This window comes from Perca flavescens, chromosome 12, assembly GCF_004354835.1.
Source record: "Perca flavescens isolate YP-PL-M2 chromosome 12, PFLA_1.0, whole genome shotgun sequence".
Lineage (NCBI taxonomy): Eukaryota > Metazoa > Chordata > Actinopteri > Perciformes > Percidae > Perca > Perca flavescens.
This window is the reverse complement of record NC_041342.1, coordinates 27,817,052-27,832,197: the sequence shown is the minus strand read 5'-3', so window position 1 is coordinate 27,832,197 and position 15,146 is coordinate 27,817,052. Positions and strand designations below refer to the sequence as shown.

The 15,146-nt window shown below is 40.5% G+C and overlaps 1 protein-coding gene across 1 annotated transcript in view; it reads right to left on the bottom strand.

Moving 5' to 3' along the window:
- Nucleotides 1–6,689: 6,689 nt before the first annotated feature.
- Nucleotides 6,690–15,146, bottom strand: part of map4l (microtubule associated protein 4 like) — a 101,577-nt gene continuing 93,120 nt past the window's right edge. The window contains exons 12-15 of the mRNA XM_028594104.1: nucleotides 9,747–9,828; nucleotides 9,541–9,650; nucleotides 9,121–9,307; nucleotides 6,690–8,454 (exon numbers count right to left, since the gene is read on the bottom strand). Coding sequence (XP_028449905.1) covers nucleotides 8,450–8,454; nucleotides 9,121–9,307; nucleotides 9,541–9,650; nucleotides 9,747–9,828 — 384 coding nt within the window. The 3' untranslated portion in view covers nucleotides 6,690–8,449. The remainder of the gene's footprint in view (nucleotides 8,455–9,120; nucleotides 9,308–9,540; nucleotides 9,651–9,746; nucleotides 9,829–15,146) is intronic.

The following is a 15,146-nucleotide window of genomic DNA, read 5'->3' as shown; positions in this document are numbered from 1 at the left end:
TATATTTTGCTAGCTAACGTTAGCTAACAACCAGCATTCCATTGAATACGTGTTAAATTTTAGGTTTGCCTGATATAACTAACGTTACACCACCACAGTGGTGGAAAGTAGCTAACTGTCTAAGTACATTTAGTAGCCTACTGTACTTGCAGTTGAGTACAATTTTGGGGTAGCCTACTTGTGGTAGCAACAGCGCCCCGCTCATGAACTTCCATCCCCCTCCCTACAACACGCCGTTCCCGTTCCTCCCCTGTCCGCCAGTGGACCGAGTCCTCAGGGTTTTCCCGTCTCCACCTGCCTGCACACCTGCACGTCATTACCTAGGATCTTTGAACGTGTGCATTAGCTAACAGCTAAAGTGCTCGGTCATCATATCAAATATAAACTTAGCACAAAAAGTAAGGACATTTGTGTTTGGTAGATTACTTCTCTGTGGTAACAATACTTGTTGGCAATAAATTTTATAGGCCTACCGTTGAAAACAACGAGTCACACCAAACCAAACCAAACCAAACGAGTCAATGGCAGAATAAGCTGTTTGGCATTGGCAGAGAAGATTTGGCAAATTTTTCATGGGCGCAACCCACATACTCAGCGCTGCTGCTCATCCCACAAATGCATGTTCCTTACAAATGGGGCACCATTTAAGGGAACTAAACAGGCTTTCCAACGGTATAAGATTTATTGCCAAAAAGCATTGTTACCACAGAGAAATAATCTAACAAACACAAATTTATATAAGTTTATATCAGGTCAGCCTTTGTTAACTGATTATACCAATATGATGCACTGTCATGGTCAACAACCAACAAATAAATTATATCATGATTATCATATTATTGTAGGCTACGATTTATAATATTTAATTGATGCCCAGGGGAAATTCACAGGTTACCCGCCCAGCAGTAGGCTAGGCCTATATAAAGTAATAATAGAGTGATGTAACCTACACAATATTTAAATATAATTCAATAATATAATATACATTATCTGAAATCAGCCATTCTGCACAATGAGTATTTTGTAGTGTTTTTGTGTTTTTACTTTAAGTTTTTTGATGCTATTACTTTTGTACATATACAAAAAAAAATCTCAAATGCATTATGTTAACTTGTAACAATATATTTCTACATTGTGGTAGGCTACTCCTACTTTTAAGTACTTGTTATAACACTGGTGTATGGCTACCATTAGCACCACGTAACAAACTGAATTACTTTTTTTTCTTTAGCACAAATTAAAATTTATAAAAATAAAAAATATTCTTTGCTTGCCAATTACATTGAATCAAGAAAGCCAATCACTTATTTTTTTATAACAGTTAATATTTTACATTCATCATTATGATAACATTTTTGGGGGGGTTAAACTGACAACTTTTGATTATTGTTAACCCCCCAACCCATCCCCCAAATGATACATTTGCGCATACCTGTGGACCAACTCAACTCTGACAGACTGGGGAGGTGAGTGATAGTGGTCATGTAATATTGATTTATTTATAATTTATTATTATTATTATTGTGAAATTAGTGTTCATAAACGAATAATGTATGGTCTTTCAACAATTTCAAGTGAATAATATAACAATTTATGGAAAATATTGTTAAAGCTTGTGTCATGTCGTGCCCCCCCACTGGTTGTGAATGGTTGGTGCCCCTGGGCACTAGCCCAAGTGCCCTTATGGATAATTCGGGCCTGTTAAAAGGGTAAACCATCTTGTTAGATCAAGATAAATAAATGACACTACATTAGTAAATGTGTTTGATGTAAATGAATGTAGAAGAAATGACACAACTGTGACACCGCCTGATCTTTTGCTCATCTTTTTATTTCATGATTATAATATTCACATCACTGGTTAACAATGAATCACAATGAACATCTCTTTCATACCAAATATTCAGAATTGAAGGGGGGAGATGAGCTCTATCTAATAGGACAGATGCCTCTAACAACCAGCAGTTTGTTTGTTGTCTTCTGCATGCTCTTGCTATGGTGTTGTGCCCTACAGAATGATGCAGCACACGCTACAGTGGATCTACTTCACGGTACTGAAAAGTGCATTCTTTTTGCCTGTTTCCTGTCAATTTGTAAGGACCGATTTGAACATATAGCTATTACCCCTGACGAAAAATACAGTAGGTAAAACCGTATGAACATCCTATCAACAAAGCCGGTCTAATAAATTAAACCAATTTATTGTTTATGAAGCAGTACAGAGTTCTAGTTTGTGCTCTTGATAAAAAAAAGAAACTGTAGGAATATTTGTTTTTACTGCCCTACCATCTGGTAGTGGCTGCATACTGTATGTGGTAATGTAGAGAAAGCTACTTTTCAGTACTTTGATGTTGAAAAGCCTCTGTAGGTGAAAGACACAGCTATGGGCTCCGGGTGCATATCTACCAACACTCTCTTTTATTTTTGATAACCTTTTCCCAGTTATATTTCAGGCAATTGGCAGACTGTCTTCGAAAGACAGTTCAAGTTCAACCTTAATGTTTGAGCTCAGCAATCATTGCTTCGCCCTATGTTTTTAATTGTGCAAATTTGTCCAAAATGTTCTTTAATTGTTTTGCCTTTGTTGTCGACATTGAGAAGATAATTTTGTACAAGACATCCCTTAATTCACTCCCGTGTTGGTAGGTATGTCAAGGTGTCTATAGAGGAGCTGTCTAATAAAGAACATTACATTCTACCACATGCCAAAAGTCTGGCTAGTCTAACAGGAGGGGGGTGGCGGTCGGCGAGAGAAAGGGCTGACCAGTGTGTGTCAGGTGTTCCGTGTACAGTAGTGCATTTTAAATCAAAGTGGAAACCAACCACATTGTTTAATGAACTAAAGTTTGCCGACCGATTCCAAAGTGTGTTATTTTGTTTTCTTGTCCTGTCTGTAATGCGTGTTCAGTCATCCATCAGACCATACCAAACACGACACACACTGCCTCCCTTCTTCCTCATCAATTTGAATCGGGTAAATAGTGTTTCCATATGTGATCTATCTTCCAAAACAGAACAGAGACAAACCTCATACATGTATTCATAATCTTGCATCTTTAATACAGTTTAAAAACATTCTTGAAACTTCAGCAGCCCTTTTCTTGGCGGAAAAAAGGCAGATTCTGAAAAACAAAAGAAGTACACTTTCCCTTTCCTTTGCTTTCAATCTTATAATAATACCATTATTAACCTCAATGGTAACAGGTTTATGAACGTGAAAGCTCATCTGTCAACATCCACAACATCCTGTTAAGAAGTACAATTTTTTTTCTTTCTTTTTTTTGTTTCATTTTAATTAATTAGAGTTAGTTCTGGAGTGATAAAAACATGGTGGAAACTATATACAAGGGACAGCGTGAGATACTAGTGGAAGGGTGGTGTTCAAGCGCTATAACTGGGGATTCAAACAGTTGTGAACAAACATCAGAGTCACTTTGGTTATTACATATTGCCCAAGCTGCAAAGTTGCAATGTTAACTTTATTCCACAAATAACCATACTGGTTACTACTGAGTACTAAAAGTTTGAATCTAGTCTTAAACCTAATCATGTCCTCAATGATAATGTAAACCTTAACTTTAAGGGATAAGGTGGCCCATTGGTCTTCTTACTGAACATCTGAATGGTGAATTTGGTAATGATGTATAAATGTGGCTGATTTTGTAAATAAACAAAAGATTTTCATAAGGATCCCTTAAATTTGGTTGTAAAAGAGTTGGGTTAAGATTAGCAGGACATTTTGTTTTGTTAAAAAGTAGACGTTCTAATGCTGTCGCTGCTTCTAAATGACCTCAAACGCATCTTTGTCATTTATGCACAACTATTTGTCCTTACTTATCCTTTACTTTGACTGACTATAAACTGTCACCTGCCCACTCGGGAAATATGCGTTTGTAGCTTGGTCAGAAAGTAATAAGCAGTGACTGTTGACAGGAACGACAAGAGGGCAGACTGGAGAGGTGAGTGTTAAACCATCATAGCCAATACAATAGCACAACACCGATGACCAAAGCTCCACTAAAATCCACTAAGCTGACCAAGATAAAGGGGTACCCATGTGCCATCAAGATACACAACATCAGGTCATCCCGTCATATGGTAACACACCCTTACACTAAGCTTAAGACTACAACTTGTTCCTCTGTTATATGCACAAACCAATGTCTACACCTATCAAAGTGCTTTCATCCCTTTGTCCCTCTATTCCCAAAGAAGAATTCACATCTTCGCTTTCACATATGATCCACACATATCGCATGTATCTTTTGTTTACTTATGGGCAACTCATGGGAATGATTTGGAGGGACAGTACAATATTAAATATGCTTAAATAGTGCTTTTAGATGCCTAGTCTTTATTGTTGACTATTTGATCACTTTTTCTTTGATTATCATAACTTTATCTAACTACCAAGACTGTTATGCTCCCAAAAGCACACATTTACAGTACACAGCTGACAATGTTTTACCAGTTTACAGTGAAGCAACTTATACATCACTTCAATGCATCAAGAAATGAACAAGACTGTGTTCAAAGTGCACAAGACTTTTAAGTTTTAAGGGGAACTGTACATAATTAATATGATTTTGATCATATTTAGTGTTCCAGATACAGTAATATAGTGTAACCATCAAAAGTAGTTTAAATGAGAACAGTATGTAACTCGACTAAAGCTTCTCTAATGGTGATGTAAGGTTTCTCAGTCAGCCTTAAGTCTTAGTTAAGTCTCAGAGCCAGACTATCAGTGTTCTAGAGGCTAAGCAGCGCTCTCTACAGGATGGATGCAGTAGTAACACTTCACACATCTGACAACTACGGCAACACCCCACAAACACGTCACTAATCCTTCATAGTTTTAGCAGAGACCATCCCAGCGTTAATTGCATAATGCATAGAATTACAGGGAGTAGATGGGGACTTCTCCATTAAGATAGATGCTTCTATGCTCATTTTTCTGGTAAGACACAATGCTTTTCCTAAAATAATGCAAACAGGCTGGAGAGTTGCGTCTTTTCTCCACACAAGATCAATAAGACAAAAACTAATGTTCCTTATAAATTTACGTAATTTTCCTCATCAACCATTGATTTAGATTTTCTTTGTGTCTGAATGTACTATGACCATTTTAATGGGAAAAAAAACCTTTACTTGTGGATCTCTATTTTACAAGTACAGATTTGTTTCACTAGAAAGAAAACTGGATGGTCCCAATGACAGTATTTGCAGGCCTTTCTTGCTTCTTCCTTGCTGAAATACTGCTGCATTCATGACATTTTGGAGCCGGACAGTTCCTGCTGTCCAGTGTAGTGAAATAATAATTTTTTTACCTTTGAGAATGTTAATATTTTTTTGTATATCCAGTAATATACTATACAAAACAATTAACAAGAGAAAGCTCAACAAAAGTAAAAAAAAAAAAAAAAAAAATCTAGTTACTTCCATCTATTTACACTACACAGGTTTTTATTTAGAAGTAAAATATGTGCTAGACACACTAGATAATTAGAAACATGATCATCTTGATCATCTGCGGTGGCTTGGTAGTAGCTCTTAGCAGGTTCAATCTACAGAACAGTCTCTTGTAAATTAACTAAAAAAAAGTTGCAAAGAAAATGCCAACTTCAGACTTGCCATGAATGTAGCATTATTCCCTTTGATTGACACTTCTTCCTGCAAGTGAACTCTCTTAACTACCTGTCAACTTCTGTGGTCGTTCTCTGTCTCTGTCACGTGTAGGCGCACGTGACAGGATGCGTTCTCAACTAAGATCACTGTATTGCTGTCAGAGAGTCGGAGCGAAACACAGAACGAGGAAACAGACGAAAAGGAGGCGGGATGAGGTGAACCTATGATAAAAAAAAAAAAAAAAAAAAAAAGACAATGACTATGATAGGAACAACACACCGACACAGCGCATCATTGTTTTAACAATATCAGCATAGACCACCAAAATACAATAAAGAGTTGGTTTTATTAACAGACAAATGCTTCTATGAATAGCATACCGTTTTTATTTTAGGATGCGGATTTGTGTGTATTATATTGTACGTGTTTATGTGCCGATTCCTGTGTATGTGTGTGTTAGTGTGTGTGTGTGTGTGTGTGTGCATGCATGCACACCAACAAGCATGTGTGTGCTTTCCTGTATATATATATGTGCTTATGTGCAAGTGAGTTTGTGTGTGAAGAAAGTTAGCAGGTCTCACAGAGCGGATTCTAAGACGCACCAGCTAGTGGGAGGACTTAAAAGAGGGTGCGGCTCTGTTACACGACCAGGACGTACCACATGCGCGAGAGACAGAAGGCGCAGTCCGTCTGTCTGTCTCTTATAGCCACATGTGAACTGTACAACGCTAGACACAGCTCAGGACGGAACGATACGGTTTGGGATCAAGCGATTAGACAGTGAGGGAACAACTTTGTGGAAGCTAATGTGAATCCAAATGAAAGAATATTGTGTTAGTGAATTAAGGCCCGATCACACCAGAATATGACATGGTGAAATTCATTCGTCTTCCCGAATCATGTGGTCCTAGCAGCTTGGTGACGTAGGGGACTAATAACAGGGCAAGTTGTAAAACAAATATAGCTGTAAGACAGTAAGACTCTGGCAAGCAGAGAACATCCTAGTCTAGTCAGTCCCAACAGCTCTCACAACAGATCCCCCATTTACTCTTTACTGTGCCGTTTACTAGTGATGGCTAGCTTCATGGACCATTTTCTCTATTTTCTGAGCCCACTAGATGGCGCTCTCTGTTCAACGAAGGGTTGAAAGCGCACAGAATTACCATTCCTTGAGCCTTTTTCTTCAAACAAAGACCACCATCTAGTGGGGGTCAACAAATACAATGATGTGAATATTTTGCACGGTTTCACTTTCACCGCATGAGCAAGATCACTTATCCTATCAATTCCATTGTAGTAATTTGTTTTTTTTGCCATAAAATCTCGCCATTTCAAGTGCTGGCGTGACCGGGTCTTTACCCAGCAGCCTGTGACATGGTTGTTCACACTGTCCACAATTAGAGAAGTGCTACATACAGTGTACTGTGCATTAACGCCTAAAAAGGTGCAGCAGCTAAAAGTTTAACTTCACTTATCATAAAGGGTTAAAAAATACTTCTGTTCAAGATCACTCCTTTAGCTTGAATTTGTAATCACTCTTCAAGGTTCAATACTGTGATCTTATTTGGCTTCACGATCAAATACCTGTTCAGTGCTCAGTGCCAAATCCTTTTTGAGGCAAGGCTACCCAGAGAAGCCACAGAGCTCCGCCATCACTTTACGCCTACCTTTCTATCATGCACTCATCACATCATTAAGTGATGTTTCTAATTGTGGTAAAAGTCATCTGCTTTGTTATAGCCTGTACTGTTGATGAATGCATCTTTTCTTAACACAGGAACTGCCTGACATCCTAAACGCTTCAGCACTGACTCTGAACATTATCTTTAGATCTATTTCCATTCTTTAGATCTATTTCCAAACGTCTCCAAATGCATCCTCTCTCCTCTAGGTAAGCCCCTGTCCTCTGCACCGATCACTGCTAATGGTGAGCATCATGATAAAGTCCAGAGATAAAGAAGCATTATTGTAATACATTTGGGTGAGACAAACTGGTGCAACGATACCGAGAGATGTAATGGGAGATAATGTTTGATGAGTGAGCTGTAGAAGTACCTATAACGTGACAACGTGCAGTGCTGGAGATACGGAAATAATTGCTGGCTGGCTGGGAGGCTGGAACGTGTTGATTTAAAGCAGACTTTGCCCTGCTGCTGACTGGCAGCAGGCTCTCGGCTGGTTAGTGTGGTCTGGGGCTGGGTGGACAAGGACTGGGAATGGAGGTGGGGAAAATAGTAGCATTAGCATAGGCCTGCTAGCAAGATTTGAGTGGTTTTGAATTGTGAAGGCCTGTAGGAGGGACCATAGATTAGACTAAGCTCTGAGGCAGGGTGTTTGCACTATAAGAACACGTGTTAAAACTAATTACACTTATATGTGTAAAATATTAAAAAACTGGCTATGCTCAGTAAACTTCCATACAGCATTGACTACAATAGAGGGTTTATTGCGTTGGAGTTGTTCAATTTGGGGTTTGAGGTTGAAGTCCTCTAAATTAGTGTTTACAAGGGAATTTTATCAGTCGAGAAGCTGGTGGAACTCCGCACACAGAAACACAGACAAACAGCAGGTGCTGTTCTCTGTGGTAGGCAGGGCCAAAGGTTTAACCGTTGAGAGGTTAAAGGTCAGGGTTGGTAGCAGGAAGCCGGCAGGCAGACCCCAGAGAAACACTGAGAGGCGATCGGTCGATTCGGTGCTGCGGTGGGGCGAGATGAAGGGCGGGGCCAAAGGGAGGTGACTGCGCCGTGGTAGGTTGGTTGTTCGGTTGATTGGCAGGTCGGCGAGTGCCATGCGTGTCCCACCAAAATCTACAGGTCACTGGGACTCAATCTGTTGAGGGGAAGAAAGTGGTTTAAGAAACGAGCAAGTGAACGAACAAAAAAAAAAAAAAAAGAGGGTGAGGAAAGTGTTACTGAGACGAGAAAGAAAGAGAAGATTTCCAGAGATTTCATTTTACCAGCCAAGTGGCCTGTGATTTTACTGTCTGGGGCAGGCTCATATGAATTATAGGCCACATTATAAAAGCATTCTGTTTTTGTATTGTATTAGCACTACAGCCATCCATCAATTAGATCTGTGTGCCTCTGACTCAGGGTGTCTGGAGGCCAGCTGCAGTGCCAGGGATGAATTTATCCACTAAGACCGGCTAATCCTTAGTTTGTAGGTCTCTTCACAATTTCATTTAGCAGCTACGTGTCTGCTATTTTTAAACCACCCCACTCCATCAGACACGTAGCAGAGCGCAGGTATACACAAACAGCCATGCACACGCAATATCTATTTATTGTCAATTGTTTTTGTACTGTAAATGACCGTTTGCTAAACCCCTGAACAGCTTTTGGATTGTCCAATCAGATCTTAGCAAAACGTAAATTTAGGATTATGCTGAAGCGGTGTACAAGGGGCCGTAGCAAGAGCAACCCTCGGTATCTGAAGAGTTGGGAGGGTGGGGGCTTTTTTGCTGATAGCGCTGATACTGCGTGTGTTTATACCCACTTGTCTCAGTGATGCGTTTGTCTATGCTATGCTCCCTCAGTCCGTCTCCCCCGAAAGGAGTAGGTGTGGGCTCCTTCACCCCATTCTCCTTAGCAACACCTCCTGGTGCTGTTGCCTTAGCAACACCTGCTGATCCAGTTGTCGGAGCGCCACTCGGGGGTGAAGATGTCTTCTCCGTTTTCTCCTCCTGTAGCCAAATATAGACACACAAGGGCAGGCAGGCAGGCACGCACGCACGCACGCACACACACACACACACACGCACACACGCACACACGCACACACACACACACAATGAACACTACGTTTTATTATAGTGTACTATCTCATGTTACCACACCATCTTGTGGCGTCTGCCTGTAAAAGCACAGTGAGTCAGCAGAACTAGAGAAGTTAACTGTGACTATGTTCAAGTTTGACCTTGTGTCCATTGGTCTGTCCGTTGCCCGGCCCCACGTTGTCCATGGATCCAATCTTAGACTTAGTCTTAATGTTTTGCTTATGGGTCTCAATCTTCACATCACCTCCACCTGAGGTGAAAAAAAAGAAGAAGGTAAGTATGAGACCGGTGCCCTAATACAATAGTTTAAAATAAAGTTATAAAACAAACAAGTATTAAGTCCCACCTGGCTTATATTTGATGTTGTCCTTTGAGCCACATTTGGACGTCACCTTGCTCAGATCAACCTTCTTATGCATGATCTGGAACTGGGGAAGAGATGAGATCATAATGTAGCCTCTTTATACTAACTCATAAAGACGCCACATCCAGTACAATGCAGCCATACTTCAGTGCCCACTCCATATCCAGTTTACAAAATCACTGTCATCCATGATCATGCACCTGGTTGGATTTATAGAGAGGATACAATACAAAGGTCTACGTGGGAGAATAGATACAACACAGCAAATGCTGGACTACCTACCCATGCTTCATTCCCTACTTTGACCTGTTTTGTTGTTATTTTGTTTTGGTAGGCTGGTAAATGATGTTCCATTTGTGCATTTAAATCTAGGACAGACTATAATTGGAGGATATGAGAAGGCAGTTATTAGACCATCGCCACATCATGAGAGCATGTGTTCAGTATCACATATAACAGTAATCTGACGGCAGCTGGCACTGATCGATTTTAAAAGCCGGTGACCTGCGACCTGGTCACAGCGTGTGACGAAATCAATCATATTTACATATTTGATGACAGACAGGAAGACAAACAGTCAGCAGACTGTGACCCTCAGTGCTGTTAAAATGTTATTTGCAAACAAATCATGATTAGTTATGATCGCCTGGTTGGCATTAGAGCTCTCCCTCATTAGAGGCTGCTCTCCCTTGACACGCACAACAAATATTCAAATTCTTAACAGCTAATTTTAATATTCATGATGTCATTTTAGACTGAGGAAACACCAGGGACTTCAGTAAATACAAAGAGTTGGCATATTGGTGCAATTAAGCCTACTGCAGTACACACCCATGACATAGTGTTATAGTGCCCTTGTACTGTGGTATTAATACAGTACCTAATTGGATTGTATTGGTTTGTATTTGCTTACTTTATGTGGAACATGCCTTACAAAAGAACAGTGTTCCACACACAGTATGGAGCAAATATACACTGCTTGTGTGTATGTTAACCTACTTTAACCAGGTATGCTGAGTACTCTCCTAATATTTACTTATACATGTGTTGTACATATGTTAAACAACAATGTAATATTGTTTAACATGTACATGTAAAATAAAAATGTATAGTGCACCTACTGTAATTGGAAAAATGGAGAAAAAAAATCGACAAGACAAAGTAGAAATAAAAAAATAAACATCTGCAAGGGAATATTAGTGCAAAGAGTTGAGAGGTATTGGTGGGACCAATCACGGGGGATTTATATTTTAGCATAACAAAACATAATTACATGATCAAATTAGATTTAAAGAAGAATGTTTATAATAAGATCATGTCGTATTAATATGTAATCTTCTGCAATCTGCATTTCAACTGTCTGAACTTAACAGCGACTACTAAATTGGTAAAAGGACCCAGGGCTACATTTCAGGGTCCATAAGGAAATTAACCCTATGTATTTGTTATATGAGATTCCAGGTTCTTAGGTATCAAAACTACATTTAATTAATATTGTAATATGTGTGAACGGTCCAGCCTATAGCTTTATCTGATGTCACTTCTTGGACATGAGCCATTTCCAGTACACCTTCTGCATTTCGTTTAATTGATCTGAGACAGCAAAGTGGTGATTGTGGTTGTGAGGGCAGCCCAGAGCTGGTATATGATAGTGCAGCAGGTGTTTGGAGCAGATGGGAACAACATCTGGAGGGATGGGCAGAAGGACCTGTGGTCAGTTCACTTTGAGTGAAATCAATCCAAAAGGCAAACACAGGGAGCCATAATTGCGCTGATTACAGTGCATTCATTCTTATTTCCTTAAAAAAAAAAACTATGTTTCTGGGTAAATACAAACCAATCAGCTGTAAGATATTTAATATGCATCAAGCCATGTTGAGCCAACTTTACATAAGAACAGGAATTACTGATCAGATCTGTTTGTTTTTATGGGGAAAAAAGGAGATTTTCAAATGATCACAATTTTGAGCAAGACGGATCAAATGAGATTAAATTAGCATAAATCTAATATGCATCCACCCAGACCAGAGTCTCCCTCTAGCTCCGGCAGTACTTACTTTGCCACCTCCAGGGACATGTTTGATATTGTCCTTGGAGCCACAGCGAGACGTGATATGGCTGAAGTCCAGCTTTTTGTGCACTATCTGAACCTAAAGACAGGCAAGCAGACACACAGACAAGCAGGAAAGTGAGGAGGTAGAAGGGAAACGAAAAAGAAGGAAAGAAAGAAGGGTATGATAGGCAGACAGACAAGAGCAGCAGAGAAGAGCAGATCAGCTGGCAGCTTGAGTTAACAGGAAACAGAGTAGCCCTGCTCTGTAAGTATGGAAGAGGTTCTGTCATTCAAATCAAATGATTCCTCCTACACATGAGTTCAGTGATTATCTGCATTATGTGATGGCTTTATCAGCACAAGGCCCTGTAAAAATGGTTTTGGGATGTTATGCAACAAAATCATTGTGGTTCAAAACAGAGGGTGCAGCTCACCGGACAGATTCTTAACGGGAAGTTTTGTGAATTCTTACATTAATTAATGCTGAAGTATCAAGAGATGAGGATACTGACTGAATAACAACAGAGCGCTTCCATAAGCAGCATTAACGAAAACTGATCCAAGCACAGGGAAGGGAAGGGAGACAGAGCACATGCAGCAGAACTATACACAGGACAGTGATTTTGTGTTAACACATGCTGTGAGAAGCAACTGCAAGCGACTAATATGTGAGACAAAAGATTTTCCTTTCAGCCAGTGGACTATTCTACATAAAACCTATAAGCCTGTTGTTCCGCCCTGCAGCCAGTCCCACAATTTCTAAGAAAAATGACTGAAGCACAAACTTTTGAGTACATGTTGCATGGTTGGGTTGGTCAGGATTTTCTTAAAGCAATACTCTCAAGATGTAGAGGGTTTGGCCCATTGGTCAACTTAAATATGAAGTGATTACCAAAATAACTCGCGTGGCATGTGCTGAATGCCATCTCTTTGATATTTCGACTTTCAACATTGTCCACAAGCAGGGTAATTCATTTTGCAGCAAGGGTTGTATCACAAAGACAACTAAAAAAGAGCCAGAAAACTGAGGAAAAGGATAAACACAACACAATGTAAATAAATGAGCAAATAAAATAAATAAAGTCATCTCAGGTTTCAAAGGCAACCCCAAATTACAGCAAATTTCCCCAAAACCCTTTCACACATGCACTGCAACCCTGAAGTTATCCAGACCTTAGCCAGAAGAGCTGTATGTGAGAATGCAAATGTCTGAATCAGTTGGACCGAACATTAAACACACTTTACCATGCCAGCTCCCTGGTACAAAGTTTGTGTAATGTCTGATTGAGGCCATGTGTGAATAGAGCAGCTCATTGCGTGGAGAATTCAATGCAATCGAGTGGGCGTGTTGATGTTGTTTCCATCATGCGGCTGGCACGAAACGGGAATTAAACCCATCCGAGTGTAAAGAAGAATGGTGATATACACAAACACACCAATGAAAATGTCTAAACTGTCGGTAAGGGCTGATGCTAAAATCGTCAGACAAATTCAAGGAACGGCAAGAGACTTGGTTGACCAAATTCCGAACAGATACAGTACGTAGCCTTGGTACGTATCTGTTCGTAATTTGGTCCTGCCTCCTGCACGCCTACTCTGGAAAAGCCAAGGTCTTACGTGTCCAGCTCATAAACAAAATATAAAATATTTAAAATAGCGGACGTAGCAGCAGTGACATCACCGATTTGTGGACTATCTTGTTGATGTCAGGAGTTTGCATTGTGTCCGTCGTTATTTTAGTATTTTGGAGCCAGAAGTGACCATATTTGAACAAGAGGGCGGAGCTGGGGAGGATGACGCGGCTGAGCCAGTGCTGTTTATAGTTTCAATGACACTGTGCTGTGCTAAGCTAAACGCTTAAGTGGGAAACTTGCATTTTCAACTGGCTGAGGCAAGTCATGTAGCGGAGTAAATAGCGGATAAACGGGGACCTTCTGTGTACTGGTGCTGTTCATCTGCATGTACAGCAGTAACACAGGCGGTTGAAAATTGGCAAACTTTCCCTTAAGCCCGAGACACACTAAGCCGATAATCGGCCGTAGGACAGTCTGGTGAGGTCAGGGAATCGAATCTGTGTGTTCCGTGCTGTCGTCCGTCCGAGGGGCCGTCGGCCTTCACTTTGGCCGATTTGACATGTTGAATCGGAAGGCGGGCACTGCCGGCAGTCGGACTCAAATGAGCCATCTGATTGGTAGAGTGCTAACCCGAAAATGAGGAGCGGGATGAGCGTGACTAGAGTCTCTCAAAATCTGACGAAAATCTTTTAAACCGACCTTTGTTGATCTGAAATGAAGACAGATTCAGCAACTGCCAGGCCTATTTCTATGAAAATGTTTTCAGAAACACGTTTCGGTGAACTATTTTAGTACAATAAGAGATCGTATTCTGAACGAGCCGCCATGACAGTCTGTCTTTGAATTTCCGGAGAAAACAAACCCACGTGACGCGTTCGTCCAATCAGCTGCCGGTTTTCATTTTTGGACGACAATACAGATTAGCGCCGCCTGCTGTTATGGAGACGTATTACGTCTCGTCTCTTCGGTGTGTTCCGAGGGACTTTTTTGACCAACTCGGGGAGACTGATCAGTCCAACTGCCTTTTCTGCCGAGGGTCGGCCATCTGGTCGGTGTGTCTGGGCCTTTACTGCAAGTTACAAGCTAGCGACTTACAAAGCTTCTTTTTGCAACAAGTGGAGTTGCCCCATGCTGGAAATGAGATAGAATGCAGGTTTTAGGCACTTCCGCGTTGGTTTCAATATTCCCGCTTAAGAAGAAGCTTCAGGTATACCACTGGAATGGATTCAGTCCCAACAAAAATAGTTTAACCATTTTCAGGCCCCTTTGAACACTGGCAAAGGTAAAATCAAGAGTAGCAACTCTATGACACCTCACAATCATCCTTAATATGCATCATCCTTAATCTCACCTTAAAGACGATGCTAGTTGCTTACTGCCACTCAACATAATGCACAATGAAAAGTCTGCATGCAGCTTCGGAACTAATACCTACCAGGGACGTGGATGTGGATGATTACATCTTCTATATTCTCCTTCCCTAATGGCTATTTTATTTCTTAATAAATAATAATGGCTATTTTATTTCTTAATAAAAATAGCCATAATTTCTTACAATACATAACTCCTTCCCCCTTGTTGTGATATCAGTTTTATTGCCTCTGTGGTTGTATTTTAAATAGCCCTGCAGCAGACTGCAGACGCCTTCCTCAATTCTTTCTTACTCTGCGTTAGTCTCTTTGTCCAAGATGAAAATGGCCTGATGACGCAGGCAGCACCAGCAAAGGATGACTCACTGAGTAGTTAGCACATGCA